At 33.1% G+C, this 16797-nt stretch overlaps 2 protein-coding genes across 6 annotated transcripts in view; one reads left to right on the top strand and one right to left on the bottom strand.

Annotated features, from left to right (window-relative positions):
• Positions 1–16797, top strand: part of LOC114335305 (pancreatic lipase-related protein 3-like) — a 593140-nt gene that overhangs the window by 163741 nt on the left and 412602 nt on the right. The window lies entirely within an intron of this gene.
• LOC114334360 (lactosylceramide 4-alpha-galactosyltransferase) overlaps positions 12943–16797 on the bottom strand; it is a 128748-nt gene continuing 124893 nt past the window's right edge. For all 4 annotated transcript variants that reach the window (XM_050646047.1, XM_050646046.1, XM_028284398.2 and 1 more), the window contains exon 4: positions 12943–13293. In XM_050646047.1, the coding sequence (XP_050502004.1) occupies positions 12993–13293 (301 nt within the window). In that variant the 3' untranslated portion in view covers positions 12943–12992. The remainder of the gene's footprint in view (positions 13294–16797) is intronic.

Below are 16797 nucleotides of genomic sequence, written 5' to 3'. Positions count from 1 at the left end.
AGTTTTGAGTACTCGTCGGAAAAAATATACATTCAATTACCCATAACTCACTTTGAATTAACATTAGTTTAGTCCTTTAAGCGAGGTGTGTATTCAATTTTTTTATTATCTTCAATTTTGGTAATAATAACTTTTTTGTAAAAACTTATAGTTATTGAGTTATACGTGAAAAACAGCTTTAAAACATGCATTTTTTTACGAAAAAATAAAATCTTTGATCTTTAATAACTCAAAAAGTATTGATTTATATTAATAACTTTATATAACAAATTTTGCTTAGAATTTGTCCCGCCATCGAGTTATGGTATTATTTTTAATAAAATAATTTTCACCTCCAAAAAGGGGTGGCATTCACCCCCAGGTTAAAAGCGGAAGTTTGCATCATGTCTACTTTGTTTCTTGAGTTATCCTCTAACTACTCACCAATTTTCATGAAAATCCATGGAGGTTCAACGAAAGCGGAGGTGAAAACCTTCAGTGTCTGCACTATAATCACAACATATTTGCGAGTACATATTTTTATATTACATATTTTAGAACCGTAAACTCGGGAGTTAAGTAGTAGAACAAAAAGTAAATAATTGACGATAACATTGTTCGTTAAACAGTTATTTCTAACAAGGAAAATTTTACTATAGTGGAATGTGTTGAATATGTAAGTTTTCAGTTGAATTATATTATGTAAATACATAGGAAACTATGTATTTTTATCAGTATCGTTACGTATAATTTTATTTAAGATTCTGTTATTTTTGTAAACTTATTATTCATTGTTTGTTTTGTAAACACTTTAGAAATAAGAACATGTATAGTGTATAGTACATTCCACGAATTTACGACTATTTTGGATTAGGGATGAAAGCGTTGACTTAAACGGTTCGCTGTGTTGAGAAAGTTAATAGCAAATTTTCCTAATATTTAAAGAACTGTCGAAGGCAAGCAAAAATACGGTTTTAACTGATAATGCATTTTACATTCATTAAGACCATCGGTACATAATTCGCAAATATTTTACGGCTATCCCTACTTTTTCTGTCTTAACACGGCAAATTACGTGTAGTAAAATTCACACTGGTATGTATATGTACAGGGTAGCGAGAAAGTATGGAAACACGGTGATTTCTCGGAAACCGCTCGAACGATTTTTATCAATTTTGGTGAGTAGGAATGTCCTAATGCGGCCGATATTATAGTGATAATTACATTGTTGTCAAATCTTCCGTTTTTCTGGAAATCTCATGAACTTTCTTATTTTAAATAGAACAACCTGTATATTTTTTGCGTTTTAAAGTTCTTAAGAAATACTGATTATTTTTCATGTTATGTTCCCTATACCTAAATGCCATAATTTCGGAGTTATTGCTACATTTATTAAAAAAAAAAAAAATTTAACAAATTATATAAATTTATTTTTTTGGGCCGGGTAGATATTATTTCAAGTTCTTTGGGAACAAAAAAGGTCTTTTGTAATTTTCCTCAAAAGTTAATTTTTTCCGAGTTATAAACAATTTAAAACTGAAAAAAATCGAAAAATTACGATTTTCACGGTTCAAAAACACAAGTGAAAATTTTTAATATTACGAAGTACCTAAATTCAAGCTCAAACCTTTTTGTATCAGATCTCTATAAGAATTTTTTGGCATATTTTATAGGGAATATTTCAAATCCAAATCACTTATCAGCATCTGATAAAATAAGGCTTGAGTTTAGGCACTTCATAGTTTCAAAAATAATATTTTTTACTTTTGTTTTGGAACCCAGAAAATCGTCATTTTTCGATTTTTTTCAGTTTTAAATTGTTTATAACTCGGAAACGATTAACTTTTGAGGAAAATTACAAAAGACCTTTTTTGTTCCCAATGACACAAATAAACTAAAATAATATCTACCTGGTCCAAAAAAATAAATTTGTATAATTTGTTAAAACATTTTTTTTAATAAATGGTTTAATAATCAGTATTTCTTAAGGACTTCAAAACGCAAAAAATATACAGGGTGTTCTATTTAAAATAAGAAAGTTCATTAGATTTCCAGAAAAACAGAAGATTTGACAACACTGTAATTATCACTATAATATCGGCCGTATTAGAATGCCCTTACCCACCAAAATTTATAACAATCGTTCAAGCGGTTTCCGAGAAATTACCGTGTTTCCATACTTTCTCGCTACCCTGAATGTGAACATTACTAGAATGTCATTCTACTTGAAATGTTATTAACTTAAAGATATGGCTTTTGAATCTTATTGGATAATTGTTATTTGTATAATTGCAAATTATTAATTCAGTTAATAAATGTGATAATTTTTTCACTAACCATGTGTTCAGTGATTGTAATAATTTATATGTACAACAAAAACTAATACTCAATCGAGAAAAGAGGAAAAGTGTTAAAGTGATCTTTTAATAATATATTGTTACTATGGAACGCTTACAATTTTGAACATCTTTAACAACAAAATACTTGGATCACAGAATATATTATCCTGATGTATTCTCTGCTTGGATCTTCCGCAAATAATTCACAATAAATAAATGTTTATTAAGTTCACGTCCTAAATCAATTATTTATCAAATACACTATAATATATCAATATTATTTAATCAACAACTTAAAATATTCCTGATGCCATGTCAAATATCTAAAATTGTCACCGATTGTCAGTGTCTGACGTGGTCTGACTGACAATATTCTATTCGACTGAGTGCGTTGCAAGACAAAGATAGATTTGGAAAATATTACCACGGACATTACGTTCATTTTTTTCGAATCCTGAAAAAACCAATAAATATTTTTGAAAAATTTAAACGCAGAATGAAAGACTAAATTATTACCGAGGACCGAAAGTCTTTTAGAATAAGTAAAAAGTTTATTTTGAATGAGATATTTGAAATTAAAAATCACACTAAATTTTCTTTCAGTTTTTCACCCCTGTAACTTATTAAAATAAACATTATAGAAGTTCTCAGGGACTTTCGGCCCTCGCTAATAACGTAATCTTTCATTCTGCGTTTAAATTTTTCAAAAATATTTATTAGTTTTCTCAGGATTCGAAAAAAATGAATCCCCATTTGAATAGCATTGCAGCCGAAAATATGTACCCATCCCTTTAACTTAAATTCACAATTTAAACATAAATATTTTTGGTATTTCATTCCTTTTGGCTAACTGGAGGAATTCTAGCTTGAAAGAATCCTGAGGCCTGATGAAATGAAATATTTGCATTTGTTAACCGTTCTTTTTATTTCATATACTTATAACTATAATAAGCTATTATAAGCTTATAACCATTTCGACAGAAGCGGTCGTAGAAGATAGAGATTTGAGAATCATGTTATGTACTACTACTACTACTATCGGTTTACAGCGCACATACATTGATTTTCAATAATTAGCCGGCCAAAAGTCAAATTTCAAAACTGACGTTAAAAATTCAAGACACATCCCAGAGACACTTTTTGTCTAAAAAAAACTTACCATCCCCACTCCAGAACTATTCACTACGCACGTGTGAACGTGCGAATGCACGCGCATGTAATTGTTGTGAATTTTTGTTCTATTAGCTTAGTATTCAACTTTTTAAAAATTGTGATATTTTTTAATATTCTCCTTATGTTTCAAAGTGATTGTGATCGAATCGAATAATTCAGGTAAGAATCAATATTTCTGGAAATATTAATAGAAAGTTTACTGTTATAAGACATTTAGTGTCAATTTTAAAACAATTAGCGTCTCTTTGCAAAGACAATGACGTCGACTTTGCAAAGTAACAAGACACTTACTCAACACACACACTACACATCACTCCCCTGACTTAGTGATAAGTTATACAATTACGTGGCTAAAGGTTCTAGTTCTAAACCAAAGCCAGAATCAGAGAAAAAAAAAAGACATTTAGTAGTATTATCGCTTCCGATCGAGCAATACTATTTATTTTATAGCATATATTTGGCTAATTAATGGTGTAAAATTTAGCTGCGGATGCCCGAAATACAGGGGTTTTAATTTTGCTAGAAAGGATGACGTCACAAAAATAAAAGTACCTACTTATGTGTTTTCTTTTCTTTTTGAAAAAGGTATTATCAGTAGTAATTGCACAAGAGCTATGAAATTATTGAATTTTTCCCGAGTGACACTTTGACAGTTTTAATTTCACGAGCCGAAGGCGAGTGAAATTATGTCAAAGTGTCACGAGAGCAAAAATTCTATATTAATTTCAGAGGTCGAGTGCAATTTGTTGCGATTATTTCATGAATAAAACTGTTCAAAACCAAAATTTTATTGTAATTTATTTATGTAAGTACCATTAAACACACAGTTTTTATAAATATTTGACGATTGAAAGTCATCACTTTTATAATTTTTAAAACATTAATTGTCATTAATGTCACTGAATGTATTTTTTCGTAGCAACGAAGGGCATCTGACGTAATATACTTAACGACGGGAGATTATCAAAAATTATCGATTTAATTCAGATTTCTGTAGCCTTCTATTGGTCAGAATCTCCTATGAATGAAATAATCACTATAATTAAGCGAAACCGCCTGCAGTGGGGGGACATGTAGCCCGGGCCCCTGAATCAAACATGATAAACAAGATTCTAACAGCGCAACCCGTGGGAATGAGAAGACGAGGTAGACCAAAGCTGAGGTGGATGGACTGGTAACACAAGATGTCGAGAAGGTGGGAGTCGGCAACTGGAAAATGGAAGCAAGGGACAGAACAGAATGGCGTAGAAAGCTTGAGAAGGTCGAGGCCCTCTAAGGGCTGTAGCACCAAGATGATGATGATGACATCTGGTGCCTTTGATCTGGCGTAAAAATAGTGATCCATAAATATCTGCGACCAAATGGAGCTATAAGATTTTCCTAATCTAGAGGACAAATTAGAATATTTAGTAATTAACTTATTGACCGCTTATATCTGATAATTTGATCACACACATTACAGATTTGTGGAAAAAGGAATGCTTCAAAAATACTAAAAGAGATCTCAGAAATTCCAGCTAGTACAGCAGGGAAATACAGAGTTGCATAGAGAAAATTAAACTTCTTTTAACTGACCCACTATTAACAATTTTAAGCAGTAAGAAACGTGTACAGAAAAATGTCAAACCAGGGTAATTTTTCTCTCTGAAACAATTCACATGCTGTTACCTACCGGGTGACCCAAATACTGAGTCCGAATATGTCAGATACCGACTGAGGTATAAGTAAAAACCCGCATGTTTTGTATTCATTTTAAATTTTGATTGTTTTCTATGAAAAATACAAGTAAATTTTTAAAAAACAGTATTTTTCTTTGATTTGTACCAATTTTAGTAGAAATATGCCGTACAATAATTTTGGCCGCGTAAATCCATTAAACGACGTATTTGCAGCGTTCTCCAACGCCTTCCGACTCCTAACCGCCATTCTCTGTTTCACCATAGACCTGGAGGGACTTCTCTTTAGTTCTTTTTCAATTCCCTCCCTCCAGCTTCTTATTGGCCTTCCTTTTTTTCTTCGCCCTTGTGGTGTCCATGCCAAAATCTGCTTAGAGATCCTCTCATCTGGCATTCTCTGTACATGGCCGTACCATAATACTAGTTGTTTTGTTTTTATGTCATCAATTATTGTATGTGTGACTCCCATTATTTCTCGCATTCTCTCATTTGGTATCCGATCTTTTCTTGATTTGCCTGCTTATCTTCTCCAGAAGTCCATTTCAGTTACTAGTAACATTTTCTCCGTTCTTTGTTTCAGTGGCCAAACTTCACTGCCATATGTGATTATACTTTAAGTATGCTATTGTATATGAGCTGTTTGTTCGCTTTAAATATTGTCTGGTCTCACAGAATGCCGTTCATCATGGATATGGCTTTTCTACCCTGTATCTTCTTCTTCATGTACCATGTCCTTTCAGAAGGTTATTTACCATCATAGCTATCTTAATTTTATTCACTGCCACCCTAAATAGCATGCTTGTATCAACACCGTACCAATATCGCAAGTTCTTCAACCATGAGGTTCTTCTTCGTCCTATTCGCCTGCTATTTTTCCTTGCATGATATTTTGTAGCAACCTATATTTGGGACCTCTCATTACATGTCCCAAGTACTGCAGCTTTCTCTGCTTGATGCTTTTTATGATCTCAGTAAGTAGTCTTGCTGAGACGTTCTAGTATTGTGGAGTTTCGAATCTTCTCCACCCAGGAAACTTTTACAATTCTTCTATAGCACCACATTTCGAAGACCTCAAAGCGATTTTGAACGATTTTATTCACAGTCCAGGACTCGACACCATAAAGTGACACCGAGACCTGTATGTTTCTGTCTTTTATAGCAGCATCCAGTGTTCCATCTTGAGTTATACACTTTTAAGTATGCTATTGTGTATGAGCTGTTTGTTCGCTTTAGATATTGTCTGGTCCCACAGAATGCCGTTCATCATGGATATGGCTTTTCTACCCTGTATGTTTCTGTCTTTTATAGCAGCATCGAGTGTTCCATCTTGAGCTATCTTCATGCCCAGGTACTTGTATTCATCGCAGTGTTTAATTTCTACCCCATCGTCTAATGTAATGGACTGCTTTGTTCCTTCAATACACATTGCTTCAGTTTTCTTAATGTTGACTTCGAGACCCCATTTGTTATATTCTTCTATTTCTGAATCTAAACTGAGAATCATGTGTAACTTATTTTAAAAGCAAACTGACAACATTAAAGAGGATGACCAGTTGACATAAGCAATTGATCTTCCTAGATAAAGGATTAAGACAAGGATGCATTCTGTTCCGGGTATTATTTAACATTTACTCTGAACATATCTTTGTGCAAGTACTGGTACAACTACAGGAAGGCCTGTTGGAGCCCGTTCACATGAGAGGAGCTTAAGGCGCGTTTTGATAACGAGCGTTTGCAACTACATACATTTTACTTGAAACCGTTCACATGCTAACATGAGTTTTAGGTCATTAAAACGCGCGTTAGCATGTGAACCGTCTCAAGTAAAATGTATGTAGTTGTAATCGCGCGTTATTAAAACGCGCGTCAAGCACCTCTCGTGAGAACAGGCCTTAGTCAACGGAGAGCGACTAAACATTAGATATGCCAACGACGCAGTAGTTTTGCAGATATCTTGAATGTTTTACAAACAATAATATCGCGCATATCAGATATATGTAATTAGAGCATATGGACTTAATCTCTATACGAAAAAAAAAAGAACATGGTAGTCAGTAAGCGCGAACTATTACATACACGGCTTTTGGTTAACCCTCTTTCATTGTCGACGAAATATGCCTACCCCCACCTGGGTGCTAACTCGATTTTTAGCTGCATTTCAATTGTAGTGTTTTGGTCGTGATGGCCCTGAAATTGCTTCATCCATAATATGAATCTAAACTGATCTTATAAAAACACTTTTATCTACGTACTCAATAGAAAGACAACTCGTTTCAGTCAAAGTAAAACAAATACTAACCTCTAAACCTAAACGATTGTTATGCATATCTGCACATGACGCCTGACAGTAGAACGGTATGATGTCTTTAGGCGTCATCAGCATTCAACGGGTTAACCAGCAGCCAATTGATAGGGTAAACAACTATCTGTTGTATCGGTAACTACTGTTTGTATCTTTTTTATTTTGTATGATGATGCTCTTATATTTTTTACTAATTCTGCTATAACTGCATCTTATTCCGTAGATTATTGTGATTACAAAATCTATTTTGTTTAGTATTAGAACCAACCACATATTGAACTAGATAAGCAATCAATATCTAGGTCTTCCTATCTCCTTTTTTCATTCTTTCAGATTCTTCAATTCTTTCAGATACGCTAAGCAGATAGCGTATCTGAAATGTACAAAAGCGATACCTACATGATTATTTCTCAAAGAAAATCAACAGATCGTTTTTCATTCACCCAGAAGCCGTCCCAGGAGCGGCCCTAGGGATTTTGCCGCACTGGGCAAGATCGGTGACCGCCGACCTCTCCTTACTTGGTAGACTCTTGGTACACAAAAATTGGGAGTCATCTATAATTTGCCGCCCCAAAAAATTAACCGCCCTGGGCAGGCGCCCAGTTCCTAACCAATCGAATCCTACGAACTAACATCTGCAGGGCGATCCCAGGATCATTTTTTATGGCATCTAACGCTAATATTTTGTGCTTTTGTCTTGTGAACAGAAGCTGGAGACACATTACGAATAGACGTTGAGCCAAAGTGCGTTTAAAATTTATTGTAGATGAGGGAGGTACTTTATTTATAGACCATATGTTTTAATGCTCTGAAGGCTTAGGTGTGTCACCGCTGACTTTGAGAATATCTAATATCGAATAATATCTAATATCATCTAATATGTTGTTCTGAAGCTATTTCCTTGTGGCATTTTTATAATTAACTATTTAGATGGGAAATAAGCCACAATTAAATTGAAAAAATAATTTTATTAACCTTTCGACGCCCAAATCGGGTGTCGTTGTCAAAATACAAAATACTACTAAATTAAACAAAAATGTTGTTGCTAAGTAAAAAATTCTTCTAATAATTTATTTATTCTGACTCATTAATATCTGCAATTCAGACATATATTATAAAGTAGAAGACTTTAAAATGGTATTGCCAATATTTATGAGTTGCGTTCCTGGGATGACTTTACTGAAAGATAGTTCATTCGATTACATGAAATCAACCCCAACTCAAGAATATCCGCCACAAAAAAAATCATAGCATGTGATCTGTCTTTAAAAATTTGGTATTAGTTTTGAGAATAAACTAAATGTACGACCAAATACTTACGATGTCGGGATAGTATCACGAGGCTTTCTTCCTGGTTTTCCCTCGTGATTTACTATGGAATCTCTAACGCGAGAATTTTACTGTCACCGTTGCATTTGGTTGTCTTTTTAAAGACAGATCACATGCTATGATTTTTTTGTGGCGGATATTCTTGAGTTGGGGTTGATTCATGTAGTCGAATGAACTATTTTTCAGTAAAGTCGTCCCAGGAACGCAACTCATAAATATTGGCAATATGATTTTAAAGTGTTCTCCTTTAAAATGTATAATATATGTCTGAATTGCCGATATAAATGAGTCAGATTAAATAAATTATTAGAAGAATTTTTTACTAAGCAACAAGATTTTTGTTTAATTTAGTAGTATTTTGTATTTTGACAACGACACCCGATTTGGGCGTCGAAACGTTAATAAAATTGTTTTTTCAATTTAATTGTGGCTTATTTCCCATCTAATCTAATATTTCTATACAGTCTGTTCCAACGAAAATTTGACCACCCCCCTCCCCCCAGAAACACAGAAACCAACAGCTTCTTCAAAATTAAAAAAAGCACGTCAATTTTTAATGGGAGGGGGACTAATTTTCATGTAAAATTCATGCCCTCAAATGTAACCCCCTACTGCCCCGCATCGACCAACACTTTTTTTAAATAGCAAGTGCGGTCTTGTGGCACAACATTTTTGACAGATTATTTTTTTCTCTAAAGGGCGCTCTATTTTTTTTTAATTTACGTAATAAGTTTGAAGGTAATTTTGGACTTAACAAATCTATTATAAATTAGTTAAATCCAAAATTATCTTTAAAGTTATTCCGCAAATTAAACAAAAAAATTAGAGGGTTCTGTAGACACAAAAAATACCTTTCAAATGATGTGCCACTCGACCACACTTGCTATTTAAAAAAACCCGGGTTGATGCGGGGCAGAGAAACGGGGACGAATTTTACATGAAAATTCGTCCCCCTTTCAATATAAATTGACATGTTTTTTTTTCAATTCTGAAGAAACTCTTGGTTTCCGAGTTACTGGGGGTGGGGTCAAATTTTCGTTGGAACACTATGTATAAAATTATTACTATTTATGTACTAAAAATTTTTGCCGAATACCGAGTACCAATTTGCAAAATTTTGGAATGTGTTTAATTCGTAGAACAATTAAGATTTTAGTCTTCTATAAATTATTCTTGCAAAACAAGGTAAACAATATGCCCTAGTTTTCAAATTACGTTTAAAAGAAATGATTGACAAATATTCGTATGCAGGGTGAACTACAAACTAAAGTTACGATTTTCTCATATTTTTTAAATGTACAAACCTGTATTTTATTTTATTTTTTTCAGAAGCCTAAGAGTCTTGTTATTTAAAATGAATATTTATTTATTTATTCCTTGTTCTTTATGTATAGCGTCTTTGAGTTTTATATCTAGTCCGTTCTTTAACGGTAAAATATTGCAAAACCTCTAAATTTTAAAGAAGCGCTTGGATTCACATGAAATTTGGCAAACTCATAGCTAACAAGTCAAAGAAAAAAAGTGATATTGTACCGATTGTGCTTTTGCCCTAGGGGTGAGTTTCACCCCCTTTTGGGGGTGAAAAATAGATGTTCAAAATTAGTCTGAAAATTGATAAAATGACTAATTCTAGCAACTTTTGTTCTATAATATTTTTTCACAAAGTTAATACTTTTCGAGTTATTTGCGAGTGAAAATGTTAATTTTTTACAAAATAACCACGCTTTCAGACGGTTTTTCGCAAATAACTCAAAAAGTAAGTATTCGGTCGAAAAAAAATTCTTAACAAAAACATAGCACGTAAAAAAGTGAAAAACATGGTGTATATATTAGGTCACTATACCTAGTAGAAGCAGAGTTACAGCTAATGAAAAATAGGTTCATATTCGTCAAATTCCAAAACGAATATTTTAACGTGCCATAACAAAAAAACGAAGCACTTATTTGGGGAAAACTCATTTTAACTTTTTTAAAGTGTTTAAAAAAATGTTAATTTTTGTTTTTTAAAAAAGTTTTTTAGCATCAAAAGTAAACAAGTTACGCTCAAAATAAAGTTGGTCCTTTTTTTTGGTAAGAAATCACCCTCTAATTAGCATTTCAAATTAACTTAATTGTTACCACTTCACAAGTTTTTTACTCGCGTATGTATTGATCATATGATCTGTAAGTTTCATCGGTTCAAAGTCCTTATTTTTGAAAGAGCTGTAATTAAAAGGGCTTGAACGAGTCACTTATCACGAGTGTATGCAAATTTAGAAACACCGAATCTTAACCAACTTTTGTTTTACAGAAAAACAAAAAAATACAAAATATTCAGAAAAGTAAAGCCGACTTATTTTATTTTATAAGATTTTTGGTATCTCTAACAATTTTTAAGTTATTTTGAAAAAAAAAAGCATTTTTTTCAAAATTAAAATTTTTAAAAATTTTGCTTTAAAACCAATTTTTTTCAAAAATAAGCACTTTGAATCGATGAAACTTACAGATCATATAAACACAACATAAGTAAAGTAACTTGTGAAGCGGTAACGATTAATTTCATTTAAGTTGCTAATTTGGGGGTGATCTTCCTGATTTTTTTTTGTCAAAACAAAAGGGACCAACTTTATTTTGAGCGTAACTTGCTTACATTTGATGCTAGAAATTTTTTTATAAAAACAGAAATAAAGCTTTTTTTAAACACTTTGAAAAAGTTATAACGTGTTTTCCCCAAGAATGCTTCGTTATTTGGATATTTCACATTGAATTATTCTATTTGGAATTTTTCGAATATGAACCTATTTTTCATTAGCTATAACTCTGCTTTTGCTAGGTATATAGACCTAATGTATTCATCGTTTTTTTCACTTTTTTTGCTAAGAATATTTTTTTCGACAAAATGCTTACGTTTTGAGTTATTTGCGAAAAACCGTCTAAGAACGTGGTTATTTTGTTGAAAAATGTACAAATTCACTTGCAAATAACTCGAAAAGTATTGATTTGGTGAAAAAACTCTATAGAACAAAAGTTGCTTAAAATTAGTCAGTTTATCCATTTCGGTACTTATCTTCGACATATATTTTTTCACCCCCGAGACGGGGTGAAAGTCACCCCAGAGCAAAAGCACACATCGGCACCATATCACTTTTTTTCTTTGACATGTTAGCTATGCGTATGTGTAATTTTATGTCAATCCAAGCGGTTCTTTAAAATTTACAGCAAAAACCGTGAAAGAATGTACTAATCGACTAAAAACAAGAAATGATAAAAAATGTGGAGCTTTCTTTTGTAGCGATGTATTCGACTGACATTCTATTTTTAAAATTTAACGCGAAAAAATAAAGCGATCAAGTACATTTTGCCACTGGCTCCTTTAATGTATGTATGTAGTAGTATGTAGTAGTTCCATAACTCTGATCCAGTATAAATATAATAAATGTTTAATAAAAATTGATTCGTTGTCTAAAGTACAAGTTTGCAGAAATTACTTAATACAAGATATTTCGGCAGATAGTCGGCAAGTTGGCGTGAATGTAGCTTTAGCAAGGGCTCACTCTGAATTTTGCAACAGGGAGTTGTATCAACATTTGCGTTAGCGAAAAGAGTTCGATTTTAGAATTGCACTTAAAAATAGAAGAAAATTTGTTAATATATTTTGAAACCCGATTGAAACACCCTCTGAAACACACCCTCTTGAAAAAATAATTCAGATCGGTATAACTTTTACACACACATACCCACATACATACATACAAACCTTTTCTCCTTTTTAAATAGAAATTGAGTCACATTTATGAGCTCGGTAACTTTTGAATGGAATACCGATTTTCACAAAATTAGACATGCATTGGAAAGGTAACGATCAATGTTATCAGAAGCCGTAGAGATCGCACTTACTTTTCGAAATTTTTGGGAGTTTTCGGGACGAGAACGAAAAACAGACCCCAAATGGGGAGGGCCGCAAAATCCACACCCTTGGACCAAAATGGATGGTTGACATATGAATGGGCGAGTCTTTTCCTAAACGTTAAGATGGGATTTGGTCCATTTTTCAATTCAGTCAGATTTAGAAAATCGAAAATTTCGTGTACATAGTGTCACATGTAGGGGGTTGTGCGCCACTGGCAAGAACTGCCGTTCTCTGGGATAATAAAACTACTTCAACTTATATAAAATCTGTTTTCAAAATAAATAGTTTCCACATATATAACAGCCTTAAAATACTTCATCACAAGCATCAACAACTTTAGGACAAAACTTTTTAGCAAAATATAAATAAGGTACATTTGCCGTTAGAGGTATTTTGGTTTCTTCACTGAGTTTGTTCCACGCGTGAATAGCGAAGCTATTTTGCGTCATGTTCATTACAGCTTCAAAGGATTCTTCTTCGAAGTACATCTTCCATTTTTGCCAAGGCACTGGGTAAAAAGTGTGCGAAGGGTAGGGGGTAAATCCCTCGCAATCGTTATTTAGCATATCTTCTGTTTTATTTGCCTTGCATAGAGATTCCAGTAACCTAAAAATAAAGTTTATTTATCAGTGGAAATAATATTTTTGGCTTAACGAGTACGAGATTTTCTATTAGGGTTATCCTAACACCATAAACACGATATGTAAATATTAATTACGATTATCTATATATAAGATAATAGGTCTGTATCCCGCGTACCAAAAAAAAGTTGATTAATAGCAAGCTTAAAATTTGTTAATAGCTTAACGGTGTCTAGTCGGACAAACTTCGATGTACGGGGACACTGGAACAGCGGAAGTTTTAATTGTGGAACAGTTTAAAAATTTGAAAGATTACGAAAACGTCCCATGTATTTTGTCGGACGAAACATCCAATTGATTTGTTACCCTTTTATTAAACTCTCATGCAAAAATCAGACTGCTATTACTAACCAACATGATTACTGTCATTTGACATGTTCTTCGTGTTCCACTCATTAAAATGCCCAGTTGGTGATACACACCAGTCCGATTTTTGCATGAGAGTTTAATGAAATGGTAACAAATCAATTGGAAGTTCTGTCCGACAAAATACATGGAACGTTTTAGTAGTCTGGCGTTCCAAATTTTTAACCTGTTCCAGTGTTCAAATACATCAAAGTTTGTCCGACTAGACACCGATAAGCTATTAACAAATTTTCAGCTTGCTATTAATCAACTTTTTTTGATACGCGGGATCCAGGTCTATAAAGTAATGTACATGAATTGTAGCAGGTCATTAGAATATCATAATATATTAAAAATAAAACAACAATTTCAATGTTCTTCATGACTATACGAAAAATAAATTCAAAGTATACTTTGAACAGAAAAAGTTAAAATACACAGCCATGTGTATTCGTAATAAATAATAAATAATACCTTATTCTTAAGTTGTAAAAAAAAATATTTTTATTAATTCGAAAATAAGCGTCATATTTTCATATGTCGCCAATTATTCAAAAAAAAAAACACTTAGGTCCAATCTCTTCTCTATAATCGTTTTAATATTTTCATACTGTATCGTGTCAAAAAAAGCCTTTTATATATTAAATAAAACATATCTGTAGTAAAACCAAATTATATGGTTTCTAGTATCTCCGTAGCATCATAATTCTCTTTGTCCTTATATCGGAAGAATTCCTTCTAACTAAAGAATTGCAGCATGGATATTCTTTTTCTCTGGTTCTGTTTAATATAGATTATATAAACTAAGCCCTAAGAAGATAGAGAAGATGCTGCTCTGGAATAGGCGTACAATTGACTAAGGATAATACTTTGTACGCCCTTCATTTCGTTGATGATGGATGGCTATAGCCCAGGACAAAAATGAGCTAGAATTTATGGTTGAAAGGTTATTAAAGGATGGGGTCTGTCTATACGAGAATCTGTCAAAACACTATGCCTGTGCATTGGGAATCCAACAGGAAACCTTATCATAGATGGGGTACACTGATTAATGCTTTTAGGGAGTACATATATTAAGGTACAGCAAATAAACCATAGTGGAAGGACTGAAAAGTATATAGAAAAAAAGGATAGTAAAAAGGGAAAAGGTTAGAGAACCTCCAAATTCAATAATGTAGTCCAAAGATATATCTCGAGAAACAAAACATCTCAGCACAAAACACAAAGAAATATTCCAGCTCGCTTCTCTTTATGATATTGACCAGTTGTGTTTTATTGACTATAATATAAAGCATTCGACAATGTATGACATGAACAATTATTAATGCATGTCCTGGAACCAAAGAAGCTGGACTACAATGACCTCAGGATTATATCGAATTTATACTATAAGCAACGAGCTAAAGTACGTGTTAACGACCAACTATCAGAGGAAATTGAAATCAGACGTGGAGTGAGACAGGAATGCGTGTTGTCGCCAATTCTTTTTAATGTCTACTCGGAAGAGATCTTGAAAAAAGCTCTTGAGGGTGAAAGAGCTGGAATAAAGGTAAAAGACAAAGTTTATGAGAATATCGAAAACTCAAAGAAATAACGAAAATCTCTTCATAAACGGATCCAATATCGAACGAGTCGACCAATATGCATACCTTGGAACAATGATCAACTCCACAGGAGATTACTTACAGGAAATCAAAATCAGAATAGAAAAGGCTATACCAAATTTTAATAAAATGAGAAAAGTGCTCTGCACAAGAGATTTGAAGTTGGAGCTAAGAGTTAGGTTGGCTAGGTGCTACGTTTTCTCGACTTTGTTTTATAGAACGGAAGCTTGGACCTTGAATGCTGCATCAATGAAAAAACTAGAATCATTCGAGCTGTGGGTGTACAGAAGAATTCTGAAAATATCGTGGACAGAACACGTCACAAACAAAGAGGTTCTGAGAAAGATGAATAAAGAAATGGAAATCCTAAATACCATCAAAACAAGAAAATTGTAATATCCCAGACATATTACACGTGGAGAGAGATACAGCTTGCTCCATGGAAAGATTCAAGGAAAGAGAAGCATAGGGAGACGCAGAATATCGTGGCTGCACAACCTGAGAGAGTGGTACGGATGTACATCACATGAACTTTTCAGAGCAGCCATCTCTAAAATACGAATAGCTATGATGATTCCCGACCTCCGCCGCAGAGATGGCACTTAAAGAAGAAGAAGTTGTGTTATTCGGTTCAGCCGTCTAAGGATTTCTTCACTTCTCATTCTGTCGGTCCAACTTATACTTAAAAGTCATCTATATACCCACATCTCAAAAGCTTCCAAGCCTTTAGGCATAGCCTCACTTAAGAATTCACGCTTCCACTTCATAGAATAGCACTGGAAAGATATACGCTCTAAGCTTCGCTGGTGGCGCTCCTAGCGGATTACTAATTCAACTTTCACCGGTAATTTTTAAATTTATTATTTAATTGTTATCGCTTAATATTTACAACGCAAAAAAGTAATTAAATTGTAATCGATTTTTTTAAGATTTTGCTAATCATTTTGACGTTCTACTGATAGTATTTAAAACGTAAGTATATTAAAGGAAAAATATATACCACAGCTTTGACCAACTAATATTTTTTATAATTAATGTTTTTAATTTTAATTTTAAATTAATCACTTTGACATTTATGTCAAATTTCCGGTAAAAGTTTACAGACTTGCCACTACTGGCGCTCGCGAATTTGTAAATATCCCCTCTACGTAGGAGCTCACAGCGTATAGCAATATGGCTTTTGAACGCGAAGGTGAATACTAAGATAGTGGCTGAAATAAGTAGTATGGGCTAGTTCTATTCGGCTTTTAATTTCTACCGTTAAATCTCAGCTCTCATTGATATTAGAGATATTTTGCACCTCTTAAAATAACCGCTGATTTTGGCTCCGCTATGGTGAACTTTATTAAGCATAACGATTACGGCAACGTTAAAAAGCAGAGTTTTTGCAGCCTCTCAAGTAGGTTTTTCGTGTCATCGTTATCGTTTAAACATAACCTCACTTCACAACGTTATTGTAATTTTAAGCATATACTTGAACAGTTTTTGATATTTTAATTTATAGGTAATCAAAATTAGAA

This window comes from Diabrotica virgifera, chromosome 3 (assembly GCF_917563875.1).
Source record: "Diabrotica virgifera virgifera chromosome 3, PGI_DIABVI_V3a".
Lineage (NCBI taxonomy): Eukaryota > Metazoa > Arthropoda > Insecta > Coleoptera > Chrysomelidae > Diabrotica > Diabrotica virgifera.
The sequence above is the reverse complement of the archived record's forward strand: the minus strand, read 5'-3'. Positions and strand labels throughout refer to the sequence as shown.